Source organism: Cebus imitator, unplaced genomic scaffold, assembly GCF_001604975.1.
Source record: "Cebus imitator isolate Cc_AM_T3 unplaced genomic scaffold, Cebus_imitator-1.0 Scaffold154, whole genome shotgun sequence".
NCBI lineage: Eukaryota > Metazoa > Chordata > Mammalia > Primates > Cebidae > Cebus > Cebus imitator.
The window spans coordinates 1,859,108-1,870,450 of NW_016107469.1; the positions used below are offsets into that span (position 1 = coordinate 1,859,108).

An 11,343-nucleotide genomic window follows, 5' to 3' on the forward strand; every position below is an offset into this window, starting at 1 on the left:
ACCAGGATGGTCTCAATCTCTTGACCTCGTGATCCACCTGCCTCGGCCTCCCAAAGTGCTGGGATTATAGGCGTGAGCCACCGCGCCTGGCCGTGGATGTGTCTTTCATACAGGCATTTACAATATTTTTTTGTTGTTGTTTAGATAGAGTCTCACTCTGTCACCCAGGTTGGAGTGTGGTGCGGCAGTCTCAGCTCACTGCAACCTCTGCCTCTTGGGTTCAACCGATTCTCCTGTCTCAGCCTCTCAAGTAGCTGGGACTACAGGTGCCTGCCAACAAGCCCAGGACTTTATTTATTTTTATTTTTTTTTGCATTTTTAGTAGAGAGAAGGTTTCACCACATTGGCCAGGCTGGTCTTGAACTCCTGACCTCAGGTGACCCACCTGCTTTGGCCTCCCAAAGTGCTGGGGTTACAGGCATGAGCTGGGCCCGATTTCTATCAAAAAGTTTAAGAATGACCCTGGAGTGGATAGGGTGCTGCTGCGTCCTCATCCAGATACACTCTCTGCTCCTCTCTTGATTTGTGGAGGACTGTCATTATTTTTGTTCAGACAGCGGCAGGCACCAGACTGAGCTCAGCAGCCCACACTGCCTTACCATTCTGACGGTCTGGCTCACTTGTCTCCCACAGTTATTGCACAGGGCAAGGGTAATGACGTCATAGAATCTTTTCAAATAACGGAGACTTGGAGTATGGGAAATAGGGGAGAGGAGAGAATAGCCGATGTGCTTTCCTCTCAATGCCTGTAGGGTTATGCCCTTGACTATCTGCTCTTGAAGAGACAGGTGAGAGGACAGTCCCATCAGAGCACACTGGTACAGAGAGACTTACTGGTCCAGTTATTGCTACATTCTGCAACCGAGGATCTTCCCATTGTGTTCTTTTTATATCTGAAGGGTAGAAAAAGAAAAAAGATGTTCTTTCTCACACATAAAATTTATTATAAAAAATAACATAATGAAAAATCACAATGAACATACTGTGATTTATATAGAAGATTCTTCCATCTGTGTGAGTTCTCTCTTCCCATCCTGGCTATAATTAAGAATGTATTTCAATTATTTTAGAATAGGGTTTTAGATGTATGGATAGAAAAATAGCACTGATTGTATGGTTAATTTAAATTGCATATTCCATTCCATTCTTAGAAGGTATCAACATTTTAATAATAAGATTAATTATAGCTGATAAAGAACTACTATATCCCAAAATACAAAATATTTGAGACAGCCAAGTAAGAGAGGTTAGTATTCTATACACTTACAGGTAAAGGCCCTAGATCACTGGAAGTATCAAGTGCTGTCTTTCCTCTCAGATGGGCTGGAATTTTCAATCTTGGATCTTCCTTTTTTGGTACAGTAAATAAAGAACAACACACACACAAATTTCAAAATAATCAAAGTCAGTCTATTACTATGTTTTCTAATATCAATGGACATTTAAAATATTCTCTTGTAAAAGTCCTTTCATATTTTATTTCCTAAATATGTGACATAATATTTTCTCCTTTGAAATCTACCACTCTCAGGCTATAATATCAAAAGGAATAAGGATCAGTTCTCAGGGATCACCACTAACTGGTCACCTCTTTGCCCCGCTCTTTAGGAAATGTGTCACTCTATGGGGGTTTTCTCTACGTAAAAACTGGTAAAAGAATGGGGCATTAAATTGGACCACATGATATTTCTAAGCTCCAGAACATGCATTTTGGCAGCTCTGTTCAGGTTGATTCATATTTTTGAATAACAGGAAGGTAAGCCCAAAAAGGTTATTAAAGGTCAATTCAGAATGTTAAAAATGTGAACAAAATTCAATTTATTTGGTTTAATTTACATATATTATTTTAATATTATTAATTTATTAAATAATTTTAGTAGTATTTAAGGTATGCTGGTCTTTTAATAATTAATTAAAATTTATTCATCTGCTGCTAATTTTGAGTAATTTTTCTAGTGGTAAGCCAAGCACTAAACAACTTTAAGCCTTACCTTAAAATAAAAAAACTTATTCTACCTAGCCTCACAAGGTTTTTTGGTATTAAATGAGATAGGGATTCAAAAGTTCTTTGGAGCTAGAAAGCCTCATATAAAAGCAAAGGATTATTCCTACATATCTTCCTAAGCATTTATGGCTAGTGAGCTAAAAACTGGAAATAGGAAGTAAACATGAGTATCTCCATCATAATCCAAAACAATATTAAAAAGAGGGGTAAGTATGTTCCTGAATATAAATAATATTATTAAGAATTCAATATATCTTTTAATGAATACTAGAAAACATAGGTTATACGAATATACACTTAAAGATGATAAGGAACTATACATAAGAGATGACTATCGTTGTTATAAATTTAAATGGAAGAGTATCAAAGTTACCCAGGTGGTGGTTTTAGTGTTGTGGTCAATAAAGAAAGGCCTCCCATTTGGTGCATGCCGGACTTCCCAGCCTTTAGGAAGGAATCCTTGCTCAGTTTCTGATGGCTGGGTCACCTGCTGGCCTGAATCACTTGTGGAAGCTTGTGACTGAGGGCCCGCAGAACTCTGGCTTGATGTCAGCTGATTGGTCTCCACTGTGGCCTAGCATATTTACGAAATCATATCGTAATATTTTATAGAGAACTCACAAATAGCAGCAGTTAAAAAGGTAACTTAACCTGCAAATGCAATACACATCTTCCTTTAAAGAGACTCTAAATATTTCAGGCTCATTTTCAAATGTAGTTATGGCATATTAATATTTTCCCAACATTTTAATAATGCATTACATTTAATAACATTTTTCCAATAAGCTATTTTGTCAAATTTGATTTTAATAATAATTTATAATTTCTCAACTAATTCTCAAGCAGTGAGATAGCAGTTAACAGTCTGTTGTGGGTGCATCTGACTGAGGGAGTGAGGTCCACACGCTCAAGACCTAGCTGCAAGCGGAGCTCTGGTGCCTATAGTAGGAGGTTGTCTTTATTCTCCCAAAACTCATAGGATGGGGGATTCTTATACACAGAAGTAGATTCAAATGTCAGGCAGACAAAATGAATGACAAATATCTACCACAGAAGTGGATAACTGAAATGTAATATAGTCATATGATGGGATATTAGTAGTTAAGAGAAATACACTGCGTCTATAAATAACAACATAGAGCTTTAAAACAATGTTAAGCAAAAAAAAGATGTAGACTTATGGGGTCACAACATCAATTAAAAAAAGGTTTTTTTTAATCGAGCAGCACCTCATTCTATAAATTGAGTGTTCCCTAGTTGCAAAATTAGAAACACAGGCATATAAACAATATTTTACTTTTTTTTTCTTTGAGATGGAGTCTCACTGTGTCATCCAGGCTGGAGTGCAATGGTGCAATCTCCACTCACTGCAAACTGTGCCTCCTGGGTTCAAGCGATTCTCTTGCCTCAGCCTCCCCAGTAGCTGGGATTACAGGTGCATGCCACCACAACCAGCTAATTTTTGTATTTTAAGTAGAGACACGGTTTCACCATGTTGGTCAGGCTGGCCTCGAATTCCTGACCTTGTGATCTGCCCAGCTCACCCTTCCAAAGTGCTGGGATTATGGGTGTGAGCCACTGCACCCAGCTAATTTTAATTTACATTTTCTAAGTTCTTTAAGTATATAAAATTGGCTAGAAGAATATATAACAAATTCAAGACTGTGGTTCCCCCTGGGGAATGGAACCAAGAGCTTGGCTAAAAGAAATTTAGGTTAATCTGTAAGACTTTATTTTAAAAAATAAAATGTCTAGCAATTAATATGGTAACTTATTAATGATGTTAATTCTGAATAAAGGATATGTGCATCTGCTATATTATTTTCTAGACTTTTCAGTGTTAAAAAATTTTTCAACAAGAGATACGGTGATAAGAGAAAATAAATATTTTGCTAAACAGTTAAAAGGAAATATTATAGGTGAAACTGTTGCCAAGGGTGAGGTGTTATCGGCATAAATTTCTTTAATAGATACCAATCACCAAGATTATGTTTTAGTTAAAATAATGATCTTAACTATTCAAATTATAAAAATACCCAAAGACCAGATTATTTACTTTTTCCTCTTATTCTCATTTGAACTTCTTTTATATAATAACGAGTGGTAATTTGTGTATATTAGAGATTCACAGGAAATGGTGGACACTTAGCATTAGTGTCAGAAAATAAATAATTTGAAGATGCTACAGCCAGGCACAGTGGCTCCTGCCTGTAATCCCAGCACTTTGGGAGGCCAAGATGGGTGGATCACCTGAGGTCAGGAGTTTGAGATCAGTCTGGCCAACATGGTGAAACCCTCTTTCTACTAAAAATACAAAAATTAGCCAGGCATGGTGGCACATGCCTGTAATCCCAGCTACTCTGGAGGCTGAGGTAGGAGAATCGCTTGAACCAAGGAGGCACAGGTGCAGTGAGCAGAGATTGCACCATTGTACTCCAGTCTGGGCGACAAGAGTGAGACTCCATCTCAAAAAAAAAAAAAAAAAGATGCTAGAAGTATCCAGTATATACTATAAAGTGATGTAATAGTTTACATAGGATGTGACAGTTTAAATCCTGTAAGAAAGTAAATTAATAGGTTGCAGGGTACCTGTACAGTGGGCTTTGTCCAAGTAGTTGTTCTGGAATTGTGATCTACATAATATGATCTTCCTCTTTCATCTTGTTTTTCTTCCCAACCTGGTGGTAATCCAGATGAAGTAGGCAAAAGCTAAAGTGAAGAATAACAGAAGAATTAAATATATCAAATTTAAGAATCCTTCTATTACCCCCAAAAGTTCCCTCAATCCCCTTGCCTACTCTCAGCTCAAGCAACCACTCATCTGCTCTCTGTTGCTAGTTTTGCCTTTTTTATATATGTATATATATATGTATGGAGAGAGAGAGAGAGAGAGAGAGGGACAGAGAGAGAAACAGAGAGAGACAGAGTCTTGCTCTATTGCCCAGGCTGGAGTGCCGTGGTATGATCTCGGCTCACCGCAACCTCTGCCTCCTAGGTTCAAGCGATTCAAGTGCTTCAGCCTACCGAGTAGCTGGGAGCACAGGCATGCGCCAACACACCCAGCTAATTTTTTTTTATTTTTAGTATTGACAGGGTTTTGCCATGTTGGCCAGGCTGGTCTTGAACTCCTGGTGTCAAGTGATCCACCTGACTTGGCCTCCCAAAGTACTGAGATTACAGGCATGAGCCACCATGCCTGGCCAGAAGAATTAAATATTAATAAGAAAGAATCCTTTGAAAAGCACCACGTCCCTTCTTCACTACTTGCTCGCTTTGAAACAAATCATATTTTATTTTATTGAACTAAAAACCATGTATTATAATGAAAAATGGGTAAATTATACATCTTAATTTAGTGAAATAAGCCATATTTTAAATATTTTAAAGTGTGCAAAATAAAGTGTTCAGTATTTCACTTGGGGAAAAAAAATCACTGCACCAACAACAATGATGAGAGTCAAAACAACCCTAATAAAATACGTCAACAATAACAAGCACATGCTAAGTGTTTAACACAGATGTCATTTTCTTCCCACCTGAATTTTAATGAGATGATTGCTAATATTGGCTCATTTTACTTGTGAGTAAACAGAAGCTTAAAATATGGAAGAAACTTGTTACTACACTTGATCTTAGCCAAAATGCCAAGAAGTCATGGAAGTAACTTGTTAAGCGACACTGCTTGTAAGGAATGGAGCTGAGATTTGAACCCAGGTAATTTAGCAGCAGAAATCATACTTACCTGCTGCATCAGCAGTTACCCATGCTTTGTTTCTCTAAAAGCTAGGAGATGCTATTTATCATAGTTTGTTACAATTGGATAAAGAGAGGTCTGATTATTTCTAGGCTTACTTAAAATAGTTCTAAATCCAGGCTGGGTACAATGGCTTACCTCTGTAATCCCAGCACTTTGTGGGGCCGAGGTAGGCAGATCATGTGAGGTTAGGAGGTCGAGGCCAGCCTGACCAAAATGGTGAAACCTCATCTCTACTAAAAATACAAAAAAAAAATTAGCTGGGCGTCGTAGCGGGCACCTGAAATCCCAGCTATTCAGGAGATTGAGATAGGAGAATCGCTTTAACCCTAAAGGCAGAAGTTATGGTGAGCCGAGATTGCACTATTGCACTCTAGCCTTGGCAGCAAGAGCGAAACTCCATCTCAAAAAAACAAAAATTAGCCAGGCATGGTGGTGGGCACCTGTAGTCCCAGCTACTCGGGAGGCTGAGGCAGGAGAATCGCTTGAACCCAGGAGGTGGAGGTTGCAGTGAGTGAGTCGAGATGGTGCCACTGCACTCCAGCCTGGCGACAGAGCAAGATTCCTTCTCCAAAAAGAAAAGAAAAAAAGAAAAGAAAAGAGTCCTAAATGTGGCCTTCCTATTGTCATTTTGAACCAGATTAACCCTGGTTTGGTGTGGCTCCCTAGGGTGGCTTACAACATAAGAACAATCACCACCAGTCTCCACACTAAAGACACTGCTTACTAGATACACAGGAGCTCTATGTACATTGCTGGCAGTTGTGATGAGCTGTTAGATCACAAAGTGGTGGATTTAAATGCTGTCCAGTTCTATAAATGTCCATCTTCTGGTGAATAGATAAATGTAGTGGATATATCTCTACAATGGAATACCATGCACTAATACAGGCATGCAATAACATAGATCTATCTGAAAAACAGCATAATAAGTGAAAGAGGGTGGACACAAAAGCCTACACCCTACGACTCCCTTTGCATGAGATTTCTAAAAAAGGCAAAACTATAGCGATAGAGAGCAGATGAGTGGTTCCTTGGGACTGAAAGTAGGCATAGGGATTGAGGGAACTTTCGGGGGTGATAGAAGGTTCTTAAACTTGATTGTGGTGATGTCTGCTTAACTGTATAAATTTACGAAAACCATTTATTTGTATGATCAAAAGTGGGTGGATGTTATGGTATGAAAATTATACTCCAAGAAAACTCTTAAAAATAACAAAATCAATGTACTGAGGAAAAAAAGGTATGGAAACAACTTTTCTGGCACATAAAATATAAATCATCTTACGATTCTGCTGCTCACCAGGTGCACCTAAAGTTGTGTCTTGGGTGAATATCTATGAGTCAGTGAGAACTTCCACATATGCATTGTATAGAGGACATTATAAGGTGCAGTGGGAAAAATACCATGGAACTCAGCTTGAGCGGGCTCTGATCTAATGGAGGAGGCTAGACAGGTGACAGTGAGCGAGAGAAAGGCTGGCAAGGGTAGTCTTTCAATGGCATCTGTCCTCTTGTTGATGGTCAGTACTGACTAGGGTAATGTATGCATAGGTGCGTGACCCCTCATTCCTCGGCATAGGATCTGTGTCCCTCTCTTAGTGCAGGGTGTTGTTTAGACAGATAAACCACTTGTGGGCTCTGGATTTTGGAGCCTCTGCATTCCTGTGCTAGAACATAATCCTACTTTTTAAAGCTATCTAGACTGCCATTCAAAATTCCAGATGGTTGGGGAAGAAAATAAGAAAGCCATTCCAAGTGGGGAAATGGAATGCACACAAAATCAGAAGAGGGAGAGAATCAGGACATGGGAACAGTCTCCTTGGAAGAAAAAGCACAGACATGAAGGAAAGCAGCAGGAGGCTTCTGTTGGGGGATAAGGAGGGGTAGGCTGAAGAGGCTGGGAGCCTGGGAGTTTTGCTCTGGTTTAAAAAACAAGCAGAGTGAGCTGGGCCTGGTGGGTCACGCCTATAATCTCAGTACTTTGGGAGGCCAAGGTGGGCAGATCATGAGGTCAGGAGATCGAGACCATCCTGGCCAACTGGTGAAACCCCGTCTCTACTAAAATACAAACAATTAGCCAGGTGTGGTGGCACGCACCTGTAGTCCCAGCTACTAGGAAGGCTGAGGCAGGGGAATTCCTTGAACCCGGGAGATGGAGGTTGCAGTGCGCCGAGATCGCGCCACTGCACTCTGGCCTGGAGACAGAGTTATACTCCATTTCAAAAAATAATAATAAAAAAATAAAAAAAAATAAAACAATAAGTAATAAATAAATAACAAGTAGGATCTCTGAAAAAGAGAGAGTAGCGAGGCTTGTGTTAGAAAGCGGATGGAGGCAAGGTTAAGGTCCAAGCTGCCACCTAGGCTGTGGCTGGGAACAGCACTGAGCAGGAAGCAGAGGCCTCAGTAGACTGACGGACATGATACCTCAGGGAAGAAACAGACCAGGGACTGATAAACTCCAACCTGGCCGCTGGGTTTGTCAACGCCAACGGACACCTGAGTGATGAAACCCTGGCTATGCTTCGGGTACAGGGCAGACATGGCTGCTGGATGCCGTGTGCATGTGCAGAGCATCAACAACTGGACACAATGATTCTGAATTGTATGCTGCATGCAGCAACCACCTCTAGCCAGCACAGTGCTTCAACCAACAAGCCCAGATACCACCCGCAGTCACCGGCATGCAGAGACTTTGCTTTTAACATGGGAGGGACAGTTTTGCATGTTTTGTCTTTAAGGCCCTTCCCTGAACACCACCTGGGGCCTAGATTCTGTGCTGTACAGGTTCCCTGTAAGGCAAGTGTTCACACTCAGTCTTCCAAAATAAAAATAAAAAGAGAGGCTGAGTTTTATATTTTTTATTAATTGATGGAAGAGGGTAAAACTCACCACAGGAAGTGTAGGTTGTTCCTCAAAAGTATAGGCTTGTAAGCTGCCTCTTCTGCTGGAATGATTCTTGTAAAAAACAAGAGAACAGAATAAGAATACCTTGAGATTTGTGATTTGCCTTTGAGTGTCAGCTAAGGTGGTGAGGGTGAGCATGACAGGGCAGAAGAGAGAAGGCTGGCTAAGACGCAACTGTTGAGACTGCAGGCTGAGGCACTTGGTCGCTCTCAGCCCCTAGGTGGACACCTTCACACATCCAGCTACCACGCCCTCGGTGCTGGACTGCCTCCTGGACACCTTCTCTTGAATGTCTTAACAGAAATCATTCTCAAATACACTCCCTCTACACTTTAGTTCTAGTTTTTTGTTTTTTGTTTTGAGATGGAGTCTCGCTCTGTTGCCCAGCCTGAAGCGCAGTGGTGTGATCTTGGCTCGCCGCAACTTCCACTTCTGGGTTCAAGCAATTCTTCTGCCTCAGCCTCCTGAGTAGCTGGGACTACAGGTGCATGCTACCACGCCTGGCTAATTTTTGGATTTTTAGTGGAGATGGGGTTTCACCATATTGACCAGGTTGGTCTCGAACTCATGACATTGTGATCCACCCACCTCAGCCTTCCGAAGTGCTGGGATTACAGGCGTGAGCCACTGCATTTGGCTCGTAGTTCTAGTTTTATAGTTTTAACTTCAAGTTTTCACCTTTTGTCACTTTCATTACAATGACAGCAATATCCTAAGAGGTTTCCCTGTTGTAAGTCTTACTTCCTTAAGTCCACTCTCCATGCTGCATGCTGCAGGTTCAGAGCATCCTGCACTGCACAGCCAGTCCTGTCCTGGAGCTGAACCCCATGATGGCACAGAAAACAATGTTTCCTGAGCATCACGACCTGCCTCTTCCTGACTTCTTCAGCTACTTCCCACTTCGCAATCTATCCGTTGGACATTCTGGACTACTTGTTTTCTGGAAATCTCATGTTCTTTTTTTCCTTATGTTTGTATATATATGCTATTATCACTATCTGAAATAACTTAGTTATTTAATGACATCAAAATTTACAATGCACATAGAAATTAAATCAGAAGGCCGGGCACGGTGGCTCACGCCTGTAATCCCAGCACTTTGGGAGGCCGAGGCGGGTGGATCACGAGGTCAAGAGATCGAGACCATCCTGGTCAACACGGTGAAACCCCGTCTCTACTAAAAATACAAAAAATCAGCTGGGCATGGTGGCGCGTGCCTGTAATCCCAGTTACTCAGGAGGCTGAGGCAGGAGAATTGCCTGAACCCAGGAGGCGGAGGTTGTGGTGAGCCGAGATCGGGCCATTGCAATCCAGCCTGGGTAAGAAGAGTGAAACTCCGTCTCAAAAAAAGAAATTAAATCAGAAGACGTACTGTAGTTCTGTTTATAATAGTACTGTAAACAATCTAAAGTTTTTGAATAGGAGACTGGTGAAATAAGAATTAGTTGTACGATGGAATATGCTAGAGTTTAATGATCATTTTAATTGGCTTTTAAAGGAGTACATCTATATATACTGAAATGGTTCAATGTCTAAGAGACAGCAAGTGAAAAAAGCAAGTTACCAAAAAGTATATTTAAGATGATCTTAGGTTCAAAAATCACCTACAAATATGTGTGTATGTATGCATGTTTATGACTATATAGAAACAGTGTCTATATAGGTATGCAAGTTATTTATCACCAGCAAATCAATAATCATTTATTCTTTAGGTATTTGACCACTAACAGTGACTGAGGGAGAATACATTAGGGTAATATGGAAGATTTAATTTTATTTATTTATTCATTTAATTTTTTTGAGACAGGGTCTTACTCTGTTGCCCGGGCTGGAGTGCAGTGGCACAATCCTGGCTCAGTGTAACCTCCACCTCCCGGGTTCAAGCAATTCTCCTGCCTCAGCCTCCCGAGTAGCTGAGATTACAGGCACACGCCACCACATTCGGCTAATTTTTGTATTTTAGTACAGACGAGGTTCTGCCATGTTGGCCAGGGTGGTCGAACTCCTGACCTCAAGTGATCTGCTTGCCTTGGCCTTACAAAGTGCTGGGATTATAGGCGTGAGCCATAATGCCTAGTCTTAAGTTTTATTTTATACACCTAAATACAGTCTCAATTTGTAACCATAACCATACAGTGCTTAAAAAATATTTCTTAAAATAGTTAACACTCATACATGTTATAAAATTCAAAAGGAACCTGGGCAACAATACTATAGCCTGTCTCTACAAATTATTATTTTTTTAATTACTGGGGGTACAACGGCATGTGCCTGTAGTGCCAGCTACTCCAGAGGCTGAGATGGGAGAATCCCTTGTAACCAGAAGTTTGAGGTTGCAGTGAGCTATGATCATGCTCCTGCCTTCCAGCCTGGGCGACAGAGTGAGACCCTATATCGAAAACACAAAGGCGGAAGATCCAAGATGGCCGTTTAGGAGCAGCTCAGGATCGCAGCTCCCAGTGAAAGCGCAGAGGGTGAGTGGACGCCGCGTTTTTATTGCCCACAGACTAGGAAATTCCCGGGCAGAGGTGCTCCACGGTCGCCAGCGCGGCTGTTTCGGCCAGCGCGGCTGCTTTGCCCCGCGCGGCTTTGTCGGCGCCCCAGAGCCGCGCTTCTCCGTACAAAATACACTGGTCCGGGGGCCCTTTTGGCTGGAGATTGGAGCCACGGGAAG

The 11,343-nt window shown here is 41.2% G+C and overlaps 1 protein-coding gene across 4 annotated transcripts in view; it reads right to left on the bottom strand.

The window, feature by feature from the left end:
• Positions 1 to 11,343, bottom strand: part of NEDD4 (NEDD4 E3 ubiquitin protein ligase) — a 176,392-nt gene that overhangs the window by 22,416 nt on the left and 142,633 nt on the right. For 3 of the 4 annotated variants that reach the window (XM_017543382.2, XM_017543378.2, XM_017543376.2), the window contains 6 exons: positions 8,655 to 8,720; positions 4,595 to 4,714; positions 2,379 to 2,579; positions 1,268 to 1,348; positions 984 to 1,038; positions 835 to 893 (listed from right to left, as the gene is read on the bottom strand). In XM_017543382.2, the coding sequence (XP_017398871.1) occupies positions 835 to 893; positions 984 to 1,038; positions 1,268 to 1,348; positions 2,379 to 2,579; positions 4,595 to 4,714; positions 8,655 to 8,720 (582 nt within the window). The remainder of the gene's footprint in view (positions 1 to 834; positions 894 to 983; positions 1,039 to 1,267; positions 1,349 to 2,378; positions 2,580 to 4,594; positions 4,715 to 8,654; positions 8,721 to 11,343) is intronic. The other variant, XM_017543379.2, reaches the window with a different exon arrangement.